This window comes from Sceloporus occidentalis, unplaced genomic scaffold, assembly GCF_023333645.1.
Source record: "Sceloporus occidentalis isolate IW3139 unplaced genomic scaffold, rSceOcc1.0.p SCAF_1, whole genome shotgun sequence".
NCBI lineage: Eukaryota > Metazoa > Chordata > Lepidosauria > Squamata > Phrynosomatidae > Sceloporus > Sceloporus occidentalis.
The window spans coordinates 174674946-174690141 of NW_028316981.1; the positions used below are offsets into that span (position 1 = coordinate 174674946).

A 15196-nucleotide genomic window follows, 5' to 3' on the forward strand; every position below is an offset into this window, starting at 1 on the left:
TTTTCTGGAGTTGAGAGAATGTGATTTGCCCAAGCTCACCTAATTGGCTTCCATGGCCAAACAGGGATTCCAACCATGTGGTGTGGTGTGCGGCATTACGTTGCCATAGGGCCAGAGTTGGGCCGTACTCTGTTCTCTAGAGTTGTAGTTCTTCCTTATCACAAAACTGAAATTTCCAATATCCTTAGCAGGAAGGCATAATAGTTAAAACAGAATTATATTTTCTTCAGCTGGGCTACTGTGGGCAAAACAGGGCCATTCCACCACACCTGGTTGGAAGGCCACTTTCATAAAGGCTCCTTGTCTTAACTGTTGTCACCAGCAACCACTACAGGAGACTATAGAAGAAGGAAATTAGATTTTCCTTCTTTTTCCACGCCTCATCCTGTTTTCATTTTACATCAAGTCTTTAAAGACTAGAGGTACTCTATATTCTTACAGTGAGCACTAAGATTCCAAATTAAGTGCTTCCATCCTATGGAATCCTGGGGCTTGTACTTTGGTCAGATGCAACAGAGGAGAATTCTCTGGCTGAGGATTGTAAATGTCCCTCCCCTAAACTCCCAATTCCAGGATATGATAGGATGTTGTCATGGCAATTAAAGTGGAATCATAGCAGTTATGTAATGTGAAAGGGCTCCTTGACACAGATGAGCTGACAGCCAACAATATAGATGCTGCCCTATAATACAGAAATTTCAGAATGCCCATCCTTGATTGCAGTTGTTGTGGTGGTGTCTCTTCAAGTCATTTCTGACTTATGTTACCCTAATGTGAACCTACCACAGGGTTTTCTTGGCAAGATTTGTTCTGTGGGTGTTTGCCTTTGAATTTGCCTTCTTCTGAGAGTGAAACAGTATCACTTGCCTAAGGTCACCCAGTGGGTTTCCATGGCAGCGTGGGGATTCAAACCTTGGTTTCCAGAGCCACAGTTCAATGCTCAGACCACTGCACCTTGATCACAGTGCAGTACCTATATTAAAATCATCCAGAATCTGAGGCTTCACTTCTCTTTCTGTGTGTCTTTCTAGCAAACATAATCCCTTTGACAAAGGTTTGCAACAGTGTGAACATCAGGAGACAGGGGAAGCCTGTGCTCCAAATGTGGGAGTGGGGGCATCTCACTCTAAAATGGTGTGGAAAGTCTCTTCCATGTGTACCATGAACAGTTACTAGCAGGAGATATTTCTAGAAGTTCTATCAGAGGGGCAGTGTGAGGTTGCTTATTAACACCAAAACTCTTCAAAAGTCTCCTTTCCATGAACTGGGATGGCTGGTAAATCTGTAACTGCAGAGAAAGTGAATCCATACTCGATTTTACAGTTGTTTAGTTGTACAGGACCTCTCATGGTGCCAAACCTCTGTCAGCAATAGACTCCATTACCTGGATGGGTCCCATAAAGCTTGTGGGAGGAACAGCTGTAAAATCATGTGTTCCCCTCACCAATAGATCCATCAGCCACACCTGCTGTGAATCTGTACAGAACAAATACTTACCAGTGTGTGAAGTTCTTGAGCAGTGACAGCAAAGAGTCTCTCATTCAGTCCCAATGATGTAAACACTCCAAAAGCTTCCATGGGCAATACCTCTTTATCTGCCGATGAAAGAGATGAGGATAAGGGAAATAGCTGTTCCTAGAAAGGCCATAGGGGGGCAGTACTTCTTAAGGTAACAATTTCAGACTCTCTGTTGTGTGCCTTCAAATCACTCCCAAATTATGGCAACCCCATTATGAGGTTTTCTTGGCAAAATTTGTTCAGAGGGGTTTTGACTTTGCCTTCCTCTGAGGCTGAGTGATCGTGACTTGCCTACATTTCCTCCAGTGGGCTTTCATGGCCAAACAGGGATTTGAACCTTGGTTGTGAGGGTTCAACACTTCTGGCCATGTCTAACCGCCTAGTTCACAGATGCACAATCTGTCTATGCTAGCTAGGGATTATGGGAGTTACAATCCAGCACCATCCAAAGGGTAATATGTTTTCTGTCCCTACTCTAGTCCATTTTCACTGACAAGCATCACCTATGTCCTCACAATATGTTAGATTATGTGAGTTTAAGGATGAAAGTAGATGCACTATTTACAAAGCAAACACCAGTTTGGAAACACACATGTAGAACAAACATATTTTGTCTTCATTAGGATCTTTCTTGATTTTTATTTATTTTTAATTTATTTTCAATCAGTAAGTCACAGAATTTATAACATAACACTCCACAACTTTAAAGTCAATTGGATGGAGCCAGTTGGGCAGCATTGTAACATCACTAAGACACCTCTCCTCAAATCCCCAGAGCAGTTTTACATTTAAAAAATTAACAATGGAAACTATGAACATACGCATAGATAAATTTCAGGAGTGGCATTTTAGTTGTGTTTAAAAGGAAGACTGCCCATCCAAAGTGTGTGTGGGGGGGGGGGGTGGCAGTTGACCCAGATTTCAACTTCTTAGAATGCTAGTCAGGGAAGAAAGAGGAAATCTTTGCAGGCCAGTGTAGAATGTGGGACTGGACACATTATATAGCGGAATGTATTACAATATACTTTATTTTGGAAAGAAGAGCTGTTTATAAGGGCCAGAATAAAGGGGAGATATGGCTAAGGAAATGGAAAATATTAATAGAACAAGGAAGTAAGGATGAGGGTAGAAGGAGGTGAATCAGACAATTATGATGATGTTCCACATAAAAGGAAATGGATATTAATGATTATGAGACCATTCCAGAGGGAGGGTGAGAAGGGTATTGGGGGTATTATATGGCTATAATTTAAGTAATTTAGTGTATATTAATAACAGTGAAATAGAAATATATATTGTAATAAAAGTTACTATTTAAAAAAAAGAATGTTGGGACTTTAGAAATCTAGGGTCATGTCCCTACTCAGCTATGAAACATATTCGGAGATGTTTGGGCATCCTCTCTCTCCCTCCCTCCCCCATTCTCTCTCCATCTCCCTCTCCCAGTCTCTCATAGCCTTTCTCATAGAGCTGTTGGGAGGATAAAGCCAGGAGAAAGGCCCTATAGCTACCTTTAGTTCATTAAGGGAAGAGGGGATATCAGTGAAACTACCAGATGAAAATAAAACATGAGATCACACCAAGCCCTCCAGTAGCGACTGGCCCCGCTTGTCTCAGTTGTTGGGGGCTCCCATGTCTGTGGGAAGATAAGTCTTGTCTGGGTTTTATTTTGAGGACTAGTACCCTGGAAAGCTTCTTTAAAATTCAGGCTAGAACCTGGACCAGACTGACCATCCCACTGACATGGGCACCACCAGTTACTACTGCAACCAGTGCTTTGCACCTATAGGACACCATGAACTTCTCCTGCAAAATCATAGAACAGAAGCATAGAATCTTAAGAGTCCAACTCCATAGCATGCAAGCATGCACAACTAAAGCACTCCTTAAAGATGCCCATCCAAACTCTGCTTAAAGACCTGAAAAGATGAAGAGTCCACCATCCTCTGAGGGAACTTATTCCATTGTTATACACCTCTTACACTTAAAAAAAACTTTTTAATGTTTACATGGAATCTTTTTTCTTGTAATGTGAATCCAAGCAAGGATTCAGGACTGGCACTAGGTTGGGTGGGGCAGCTCCCAGGTGAGGTTGATGGCAGAGTCTGATAGCAAAAAAAGCCCAAGCCCCTCACTGGGTGGTGAAGGCACAGCCTGTTGAGGGAGCAAAGCCTTTCACCCAGGTTGAGGAAGTAGCTCCCCTACACTCAGCTCATTGGTCTATGCAGAAGCCAGAAGAAGTCACCAAAACAACAATGGAGCCCGTACACACTGCTCCTTGGCACTCACCACCATTTTAATTCAATCCACAAGGCCTCTGGGATCCAGCCAGACTGGACCTCTGGAGCACATGCTTGCCCCAAGGAGAAGCAAGAGGTGGGGAGACAGGGTGGGTAGACAGTGTGACAGGCCCTTTGAAAGTTTTGGGTTGTCAGCAAATGCTTGGCAAAGCTGGCCCCTAACTCCAGGTCTGTATAGACTGCACAAGACAGAAATGTTTGCATGGTAGCTGCGATGATCTCCTGTGGTCCAAGCAGCCAAACAGCAGCCCTGTCTTGGCCCTTAGTCCCAGCAGACCTTTAAATTCCCTCGAAACATGCTGCCATCACCCAATGAATTTATAATGGATATCCCTTAACAAACACTGGGATTTGTTAAGGATTTCAGTTCTCCTTCTTGCTGATCTATTCAAGCATCATCCGAGATAACACGTGTCAAGGAGTGTCAAGTAGCAGATACTTTTTAAGGAATTATTTATCATAAGTAACAAATTAGAACCAAAAAATATAATTCATGCAAGATCTTAAGGAACTTGCAGGTTCAATATTTGTAATTATAGAATATTCATTTCATACAAGCTATAATAAACATAATAAAAAACCCTAAATGTTCTACTCTGATATATTCCTACTTCAAAACCCACTAACTCCTAAGACTCACTCTCTAACTGTTCCTCTCCATCTTTCACTGACAATCTCTCCAACCAACTGTCACTTGGACTCAGAAGCCTTATATACCCTTCTGAGAGAAGCTTCCAGAAAAACCCTTGATCCTGCTCACTGATTGGCCAAGTGAACCTTTTGTAAACTGTGATATCACTCTTTATTTGCATATACATCCCACTGGCTTAACCCTTTACTGCCTGAAGAAGTCTTCAAATGACTGGAGGCCTAGTCATTACAGTAGCCTTTTCCTGCTTTTAAAAATAGAGGTCTTGGGAAAAGGGCTGTCACAGTTTTGTCCACTGTGGTGTTTGGTGCCATCTTCAGGAGGAGTTTGCAGTTCCTTCAACCAGCATCTCTGTGTAATTTCTGCTGGGATGGCAAGTAGCCATCAGTCATGCAGGTTACCTGAGGGTGATAATGTCTGGTGCACTTACCCCCTGCTGAATTGACCTTCACCAGGATCCAGTCTTTGCTCCAGCCATGACTGTCTGTCAATGATGAGAGAACTTCCTGCACTGACGCATTCACCTGGAGCAGTGCTGTGAGGCAGGAACAGTCTGGCCTGTAGATGTCGTACATTACTATACAGGGAAAAGAAAGGAATGGAATGGAGAGGGATATAAGTATCACTTTGAAGGAGAGTACATGCTTTATGTGTACATATAAGGTCTCCAGCTCAATCTCTTCTTGTTTTTCCCCCCTGTGCCTTCAAGTGATTTCCAATTTACAGTGACCTGAAGACATCACTATTGTAGGGTTTTCTTGGCAAGATTTGTTCAGAGGGCATTTGTCATTGCCTTCCTCTGAGTCTGAGAGTGTGACTTGCCCAAGGTTATCCACTGGATTTCCAGGGCTGAGCAGTGATTCAAAGTCAAATCACTATACCATGCTCACTCTTATCCATCTAGATCAGTGGCCCCAAACTGTGCCATTTAAGGGATTTTGGACCTCAGTTCCCCGAATCCCAGACTACTGGCCAACATTGCTGAAGTTTCTGGGAGCTGAAGTCCAAAATTTCCTAAAAGGCAAAGTTTGAGGACCACTAACTATAATTTAAAATCTTCTTGCCAATTTGTCTGTCTGTTATGCTGTAAAATCTACATGTTTGAAAAGAGCCAACAGAACTGATTTGGATTTAATGGGACCGAAAGAAAGACAATAATAAGGTTTTGGACCTGACCCACCACATACTACAGTTGTGTCCTGAACAAATTTCAGTTTTCTGTATTTTTTCTGTATTTATTTATTTATTGCTCTAGAATGTACATTTATGTACCAGTTTTGACCAAACTCAATATTCACACTTAGGTTGACTTTCCAACTTAGGTTGCAACCAATCAGCAAACTCTAGCTTTTTCAGAAAATTGGTTTCCGGTTCATTTTGCATGGAACTCTGGGGAAACAAATTGAAGAACTACAAGTGCTCCAACTCAATTTTTGTTTCTTTCCAGTCATAAATGAAGCCATTAATGTCAGCCTAGGCAAATTTCCTAGTTTCTTATATTTCCAATGAAAGCACTGTCGGACAGGTAGGTTTGGTCTGTGAGCAAGAAAACAATAATGCTTTTACCTTTGTCTTTCGCTCGGATGGTGTAGCTGCTGTTCAAGAATGGCTCCTCCTGTCTCGCAAACCAGTCCACCACATTTCGTGCCTGGGAATGAGAAAAGAAAGGAGAGGGGGTTTTTTTTGTTTTTGTTTTGTAATGGAATAAATAAATAAAGGAATGTGTGTTTCAAAGAGAAATTTGCAAATGTGTATGTAATGCCCTGGGAAACTTTTGGTGGCATGCCAGATTGTGACTTCTTGGTTGGTTTTCAGCTTCATGTTGGCCAGTGGTGAACTGGATGGAGGGCATGGGGGCAAAAATTGCACCCTATGTTCTCTGTAGTTGCCTACCCCTGTTGTAGACCCTGCTCTAGACGCTTTTCGAGAATCTGTGTAAATTTAATAGATTCTGAGCTGCAGGCGATCTTGATGAACATCTTTTTTAGACTTGCAGGGTCTAGAACAGGGGTAGCAACTGCAGAGAACATAGGGGGCAATTTTTGCCCCCATGCCCCCCACCCAGCTCACCACTGCCCACCATGAAGCTGAAAATGAAACCAGAAGTGACTTTCAGGACATTACAACTCAAGTCCTGATCTCCCAGCAAATGTGTCAGTCAAAAAAAAAAAAAGAAAGAAAGAAAGAAAGAAACTGGTTTCAGAAAAGTCATTATCACACATCTTGTCAGTCAAGAGACTGGGGCTGCTTCTTCCATCACAATCTTTCCTGCACTCCCCCTTAAGCCTAACTCCCTTCCCTATGCTCTGTCCAACATGCCTTTCAGGTTTTTACATTTTTCTTTTCTCTTTTTCACACATTTCGAGATCTGCTAATATGATTTAAGTTTTTGCGGGGATGGAGTGGGGGGAAGGAGGCAATCAGCCTGTTTGTGAACAGTGATGGGGACATTTCACAGCTGAGGACTAGTGTGAATGGAAGGTCATTGATGAGTTTCCCCCTTCAATAAAAAGGGACACAGTAGTAATATCCTGGGGACACAACAGCCAAAATATCACCAAAGCCACTCTTTCCCCAGCTATATAGATTTGCCTTAGAGTTGTCATAAGTCAGAAATGATTTGAAGGCACACAACAACAACAATCATGGTTTAAAAGCCACATGTAGTAATCTCCCCAGTAATCTTCTGAGGTTTGGGCCACATGAGGCTGATTTTTGAGGAGGAAGTATTGGGGGGGGGGGCAGGAATCAACTCATTGTTTTGAGAAATGACATGAAAAATATCCAAATTTGCTTAAAATTTAAAAGAGAAGAAATCTGGATTCTTTCTTCTAGCGTGGAGTGGAATGTAGTAACATCCCCCTCCACACTCACACACCTTGCTCATCTATATGACTGTCTCCCTGAATTCTGGCTTAATTCTATTCAAAATTCTATTCAAAAGTATTTCAACAGGAGAAGAGAAACTTTTAAAAACATAAACAATTATGCCAGATTAAGCATACACATCCATTTCATCTTAACTACTGCAACTGAATAACTTTAAGAGAATTAATCAAAAGTACTGGAGAACCTTTAGTTAAAGCCTTTTATTTACCTGGAGTTTTGGCGATGCATTGTTGCTGCCATTTTCTAAGCTGTGAAAAAGGAGAAAGCACAGATGAGTCCACTATACATCTTAATAGCTGTTTAGGTTGGTTTAGATCTTACATGAAGTATATGCTCATGACATACACAGGAAATATACTCTGGATTAAAGCAGCCAATCATACCTATCACATGACTAAAATCGTAGAAATGACATAGCTGGAAGAACAACTCCAGGTTCTTCCAAACATCAGATTCCAGAAGCTGACCCACAGAAGGAATGACTACCCAGATGTCCCATAGAATACACCTAGTTTTTCTTCAGTCTTTATCTGAACTCTCACCCCTTAAATCAAAGTGTGAAATGCCTTGTTATCTATACCTAAATGCACTAGATTCCATCTGATCTTGGAAACTAAGCAGGTTAACCGTGGTTAGTGCTGGGATGGGGAACTGCAAAAAAATACCAGATGCTGTTTTTCCAACCCTGAATTAAATGATTTATAGTGAGGAAATTTGGCATTATGTGATTAACTGTGCATGGTCTTCCCACTTCAACCATGTTCCCCTCTCTACACAATCTGAAACAGAATAGAAAACTCACACTCGGTTTCTTCGCCGATCTTGCAACTGTTCTTTAAGCAGAGGTCCCAGACGAGTGTCCTGAGTGGCATACTCTGAGAGATTCTGCAAGAGAACAGCCAAAACCTATCAGCAGAAGTAGCCAGTTTGTTTTATTATTCTTCAAGAGCATCTTGCTAGCCCACATTATATTGGAGAATAATATGGGAAAATCCATATTAATTTTTGAAAGAGCGTCTCTCCCTATACATGTCTATCTGAGGATTGAGATCTGCAAGAGGTCTCTCCTATATCTCCCACTAGTGAGGGGCAATACACTGTGGGAGAAGTTGGGAGAGAGCCTTTTTGGCCATGGTACCCCACTTGTGGGAATGCCCTCCCCATATGTAGGTTATTGTTTTTTAAATACAGTTGTTGTAAAAAACAACCACCACTTTTAGCCTTTTTGGAATTTGGATATCTTTAATCTGGAGGACCAAAGTTTGGGAATCACTGGGCTAGCCATTCTCAAACTGAGGACAGCAAGGCAATTGTTGAATGTCATGTTCTGTTATTCCAGTAACAGCAACTTCGGCCCATGTTGTATGTGACCGCCATATAGGGAGGCTCCTTCTGTAGACTCAGAGTCCAAGTGCGTTCCTCTGTGGGTAAGGATACCAGGCTTTTAGCTATTTGCTATTATGCTGTGTACGTCAACCTTAAGAGCAGAGATTGGGAACCTGTGGCCCTTGACCTGGTTTTATACAACCTTTGGCCTATTCCAAAGGACTTCTGTCAGAGACATCCCATGGGAGACTCAGCTGACTCCGTCACAGCTATTTTTTTGATAGCAGGCAAAGACCTTTTTACGTCAACAGTCTTTAATTGGCTGTGCAGAAGGGTATTTAATGGACTTTGATCTTTATGTTTTAAACAAGTTTTAAAGGCTTTTACATTGTTTTAAAAATGATTTTACTAGTATTGTCTATTTAATGGGCTTTTGAAAAGACATTTGTATTACTTAAAATATAACACTGCTTTAGTTGTACTTTGTTTTCAACTTATATTGTAAACTTCCTTGGGTCCCAGTTTGGGAGAAAGGAGGGATATAAATGAAATAGACAAAGAGGCAGATGATAGGTAGGTAAGTAGGTAGGTAGGAAGATTTGTTGTTGTTGTTGTGTGCCTTCAAGTCATTTCTGACTTACGGCAGCCCCAAGGTGAGATTTTCTAGGGCTGAGTGTGTGTGACATCCCCAAAGTCACTCGGGTTTTTCATGGCCAAGCAGGGAATCAAACCCTCATCTCTAGAGTCATAATCCAACATTTAATCCATTACATCATGTTGACTCTAAGATGATAGATAGATAGATAGATAGATAGATAGATAGATAGATAGATAGGATTGATTCCAGCATCTTCAAGTGCAGCTTGCCTGCTCCAGCAGCTGCTTGGTGAAGAGGAAGAGCAAGAGAAAGAGATGGACTTCCCCATTTTTGATTCTGGACCTGATCCACACTGGTATGTGGTGTCCAAAAGCCTACCCTGATGGAATTTAGTCACTGGAAGGGGGGGAATGCTTGTTCTTGCTTAAAATTTCTCATTGCATTTGTGGATTGGAGGTAAGTGGGAGGAAATCATGAAGAATAATCCATTTAGAGAGAGAGTCCACAATTGGACTCACTTCTAAATAGACTTGCAGAGAGCTCAGCAGCTTAAGTCTGCTTCCAAGGCCCATTAAGTTTTTCATATTTGCAGCATGTGTTTCATTGAGAACCAGTTTCATGAGCATCCACAACACAAGCTCCCTCACATCTAAACCTGCTTCACCTTCCACCAGTACCTTCTCTGTTGTGCATCAATCAATCAATCAATCAATCAATCAATCAATCAATCAATCTCTGTGTGTGTGTGTGTGTGTGTGTGTGTGTGTGTGTGTGTACACAGCCCACCCATGATATATGACCTTTTCTGCTTCACCATACTGGTCATTTGATTGCTGTCCATCAACCTTGTTACCTGTAAGAAGGCCATGGCACTGGGTTCAGCCTGAAGCAAGCGCCCATACAGTAGCACCCATTGATTCACCAACCGCAAAATCTTCTGTCTTTTGTTCAAAATATAAGAAGCCTTTTCCTGGTCAGTGCCCTCTGAAGGTTCTGAATGGAAGGTGAATTAGGTCAAGGAGAAAGAAAGACATAGTTGTGTGCATGGTGTCCCCAATGGCCCCCTGGACAAAGTCCCTCTGGTGAGAGACTTGTTCTATGTTCATGGGCCCTAGCAGGCTTCTCTGGCAGTAATGACATAGCACACCAAGCAGTAATATCTGGATGGGTGTAGGAAGATGGATGTTATAAGCATGTGTATTAAAATGTGCACCCAGACTGCAGTGGGGGAAAAAACAATTTTATTTTTCTAATCCAGGGACACAGGAGATACATGCAAAAATCTCATTACTCTATAAATCTCTGTAGTGCAAAGATGACCAGCTAGCAGGCCCAGGGCCAAATCTGTGGTGCAAGGAACACAATTTTCTTTTTTCACACTCTGTTATTTACCAAATTAGAGGAAAGATGGTGTGACAAAGCTGCAATGGCTCTTGGCAAAAGCCTACTATAATACTGTCCCCCAAAAAACTATTTCTCTGACTAGGGTTCTAGTTGTAATACCCAGGGGATATACAACCAATGAAGGATATTGCTGGAGCAAAGTTCTGCACAGCTGTGGTGTTGGCATGAACACATCATGGGTCAGGAGAAAATCTCCAAGAAAGGTGTCTGTGAAGAGAGCAGAGATGCCATTGTGAGACATGAGGTTAGATGGTCCCTTACTCCACTACCAGAGATCACAAACATAAGTGTTCTGCACTCACATTCTTACGTCAATGTAGAGATGCTGCATGTATTCGAGGTGATTACCCTGTTCCTTTTAAAGGGTTAAAATCCAACCCACTATTACTGAGGGATGTTCAAATATAAATGCATCCTTGATTTAAAAGAAAGTGGTAGTCTCTGTAGGCATGTAAGGTCACTAGCATTCCAGGAACAAGTTTTTGGACCAGGGTGCTAGCTTGCACCATGGCAGATTCCTGAAAACATTGATGCCCAGTTCTCCACTCTAAATCAGGGCCTGAACCAATGACTGGCCTGAAGTTTTCTCCTTCACTGTGGATTATTTCTTCTCTTCTGGAATTACTCTTCTTACCTACAGGATCAGAGAGCATGGAATCAGGACGCATGGCTTCCAGGAAATAATCAAGTATTTTTTCGGGGGTGCCAGCCATTACTGAGTACCTGAAGAAGAGAGTAAGGTGTGGTCTCAGCATGACTAACAGATGATAGATGAAATGAATCTAAACTGAATAAGTTCTGAAGCCTTCACTTATATCATTATCTGGCTTGACACCTCCCCACTTTGGAAGGAAGGGGAGAATGCAGGATGATTTTGTCTATAGTCACACTACAATAGTTTTATAGTTTTACAATTGTCACAGAAGCCATTACTGAAGAGCATATGCATGTATTCTGTGATTACATTTGCACTGTATCATAGATTTGATAGTCTCATGTCCAGGTATAATGAGCAGCTTACATATGCAGAGCAGCTATTCTGATTAAACCTCAACAATTTCCACAGTAGAACTTGCTAACAGAAATGGATTTTAAAACATGATTTTTAAAAACTGAAGGAAAGAAATGTGCAATTTTTTACTTGAATTATATTTCACATAAAATTTCATAGGAATTCTGTGTCTTATAGGAAACACAGTGAAGCTGCTGGGATGAGAAGCTTTTGCAGCACCTGCAAAACATTTCTAATCATACTTCTGGAATGACATACAGCTTCTCAGACCCTATTTTGTCACTCAGGGAAGATAAGAAAAAAAAGGCAGTGGAGCTTGTAGATGCAACAAGGGGAACTACTCTTGCCTCTAGGAAAGAGCAGGAAAGCAAAGGGAATTGAGTGCTGTACCTACTGCTCCCTGGAGTTCCAGGAAGGTGGCTGGGGTTACTGCCTGGTGAATTCTTTTCGAGAACTAGCACCACCATCCCATGCTCCTTGAGCCGCAGGGTGTTGGCTTCAACATCCTAGAAGAAGCAAAAGAAATTTGTGAGAAGGGTAGTGTCACATAAACGCGTTGAACATGCCTTCTAAAGCTGTTCAATAGCCGTTGACCCAGGATACTCAAAATGTGGGCATGGCAGGTCTCTTTTATGAAAGAAGGGAACAGTACATTCCAGAAATCTACACTAGGCATGACATCAAGAGTCTTGTCCAATGCAATTCCTTTCATGGACTCCTCACTGTTAATGTCACACAACTGACTCAGAAGCATCATTAGGGGGATACAGGGAGTGCAGACTGCACCAGGTGACACCCTAATAGGGGGACGATACCACTGCCCCCCATACATCTGCATTGGGGCTGAAATGGGCTGTGGCATTTGTCTGCATCCCTCTGAAACACTGAAGAGATGGTCTGAGTGGGGCAACATTCAGTGGAAAGAAAGGAGAAGCCCCAGATTATTTATTTTTATTTTTTTAAATAATAACGTATGTTGCTAAAAATAAATTATTCTTTTTAAATTATCTTTAGCAACTCTAAATCTTACCAAATTTTCACTTTAACTACATACAGTTATGCACACGTAAATACATTTAGGCTGTACATATGCTATTGTAATTTAAAGGTATGATTTTAGTTGTGCTAGTTCTTTTACCATAGAGTAAGTAAAATCCAAATGGTCAGGAGAGCAATACATAAGGCAGTGGTGGGGAAGCTTGGGTCTTGGGGACATGTTTAGCCCTTGTATGGATCCTGTCTTGACTGCTAGGTTTCGAAAGATGGCCATACCCATTTTCTCACAATACTATCATGTGGTGATTTTCCAGATTTTTTCCAGGACCTTTCCCATTCTAAAATATTGGAATGTCTTTCCTAAAGTTTAGTTCCTTGCAGCAAGAGAGCTTTAAGATCAAATATGCTGGCATTTTTAGTCCTAACCTTTTACCTTTGGCCCCAGCTATGGGACTCTGGCTCCCTAGAATTTCTCTGAAATTTAATTCAACTCTCAAGATGAAAGAGGACCTCTCTTAAAGGAAGGTCAAGTTGGTTCTGTGAAAGGGATAGGAAGGAAGAAGCAGGCCTTGAGAAAAACCTGCAGGCAAGGATCTGAATGAAAAGGGTTGGAGGAGAGGAGAGGATCCAGGCACATCACAGCAGATATCACGGAGAAAGTAGTGGGAACCTCCATTTGTACCTTTCTCCCCACCCTTCAGTGCTCTCAGATCCCTTGCATTCTCCCTCACCAGATAGAGTACAAGGGACAAACTTCCCACTCCAAACTGAAATTATGAAAACAGCAGGAATCCCAGTCTGTAATTCAAGCCCTTTCTAGGCCCACCTTGAGGATGCGGTTGAAATCCCGTTTGTCCACACGGAGGAAGTGACAATTGTCTTCCCGGAGGATGATGGTGGCTGCACGTGGGGCATCATTCACCAGTGCTAGCTGCCCAAAGTCATCACCCTCATGTAGTGTTGATACCAAGCCCTGCAAAGGGAGGAAGGGCATCAGTTCAATATGGTTCAGTGGGTGAGACTAGATATTCCACTGACAGACATGAGTTGCCACTCTAAGGTCACCTGAGCACCAAAAACACCCACCAATTGTTCCCTTTTCCATCACTATCTCTCCTCATTGACCCCCTCTATCACCAATAGATTTATTTTGAGTTTGTCATGAACAGAAAAATATCAATTTAAGCATAGGTTGGAAGAAGAAGTTGTGGGACAGAATCAGAGGGTGGGATTAACACATCATTCTACTGATTTTTCACTGAAAATGCAACATGCATACTCTGCATCTGTTACAAAGCAAACATTGGTCAGGATGAGATCTTTTATTTTTCTTGCAACCTGTTATGCTCCCTACCATCTTAGAGTATACTAATTGTCTATCATATGTTTACTGAACTCGTTCACTATGCCATGATAAATATACAAAAAATATACAGTAATAGCTTTCAAAGAGATAGTCACATTGGTCAATTATAGTATAAAAATACCTAAAGGAATCCAGTAGCAGCAAAAGACTAATTGGTCTACAGTTCTGATGAAGTGGAATATAATCCCTGAAAGCTGATGCTAGAAATTGCTTTCTCCCAGTTCAGCCTCTAAATTGCTGTGGGATTCTTTAGGTCATTTCCCAAGAAATGTGTGTGTTCTCGAAAAGAGGCTGAATCACTGCTCCACCTTACCTTTCTTCCTCTCTCATTCTCTCCCTCTTTCTCTCTCTGTTCATACACCTGCATTTACATGTTAAGTAAGGCCATCCCTGACATTTGACACAATGAGGCATGGCCTTTATTGGGCAATATTTGAGATGAGGGGGAGTTATTCATAGACTGGAACAATTTTAAAACAAAGACTGAAGGGATGGTGGAGGTGGTAGGGTCAGATGATTTGGTTGTATTGCATGAAGGAAAATGGAGTAGGGTGCTGAGTGAAGAGTTTGTTAATATAATGAAATGTTGGGATTAGTGCATACATTAAATTGCATACAAAATGACTAGATCTAAGGTACAGACATGGGGCAAGAAACAGCTAAATAAATAGTCTGTCTCATCTTGGTATGCAAATTATTGGACATCCTTCGCCTCCTTAGACTTAAAATCCAGAATTTCCCTGCAAAGTCTACAGAGATGAAACATACACACACCTTGTCATGTGTCACAACATTGACCGATCCCTTCCAGATGATATACCAGGAGGTGGCCTTGTCCCCTTGGGTGAACACTGTGAAGAAAGAAACCCTGCATGTCAGTGCTACAGATGTTGCAGATTGGACATGAATGAATACCAGTCCCAAGCCTGGATAGGCAACTTGGCAAAGATGAGGACTCAGAAGGAAAAAACAAACAGCTAGGATTAGTGAGGAGCATGGATGAGAGAGCTAAACAGGAACAATTTCTCAATGGAGACACAGACTAATCACTGATCACAGCTGACATCTGGGACTGGGGCGGGGGAGGAATGGAATGAAGAAAAAATTTCTTCCACATTTTATGGGAAAGAGGAAGATC

The 15196-nt window shown here is 41.8% G+C and overlaps 1 protein-coding gene across 2 annotated transcripts in view; it reads right to left on the reverse strand.

Moving 5' to 3' along the window:
- RAPGEF3 (Rap guanine nucleotide exchange factor 3) overlaps positions 1-15196 on the reverse strand; it is a 62647-nt gene that overhangs the window by 14242 nt on the left and 33209 nt on the right. For both annotated transcript variants that reach the window (XM_089482835.1, XM_089482843.1), the window contains exons 9-19: positions 14833-14909; positions 13519-13665; positions 12087-12202; positions 11319-11407; positions 10813-10891; positions 10134-10284; positions 8159-8241; positions 7565-7604; positions 6034-6115; positions 4898-5044; positions 1498-1595 (exon numbers count right to left, since the gene is read on the reverse strand). In XM_089482835.1, coding sequence (XP_089338961.1) covers positions 1498-1595; positions 4898-5044; positions 6034-6115; positions 7565-7604; positions 8159-8241; positions 10134-10284; positions 10813-10891; positions 11319-11407; positions 12087-12202; positions 13519-13665; positions 14833-14909 — 1109 coding nt within the window. The remainder of the gene's footprint in view (positions 1-1497; positions 1596-4897; positions 5045-6033; positions 6116-7564; positions 7605-8158; positions 8242-10133; positions 10285-10812; positions 10892-11318; positions 11408-12086; positions 12203-13518; positions 13666-14832; positions 14910-15196) is intronic.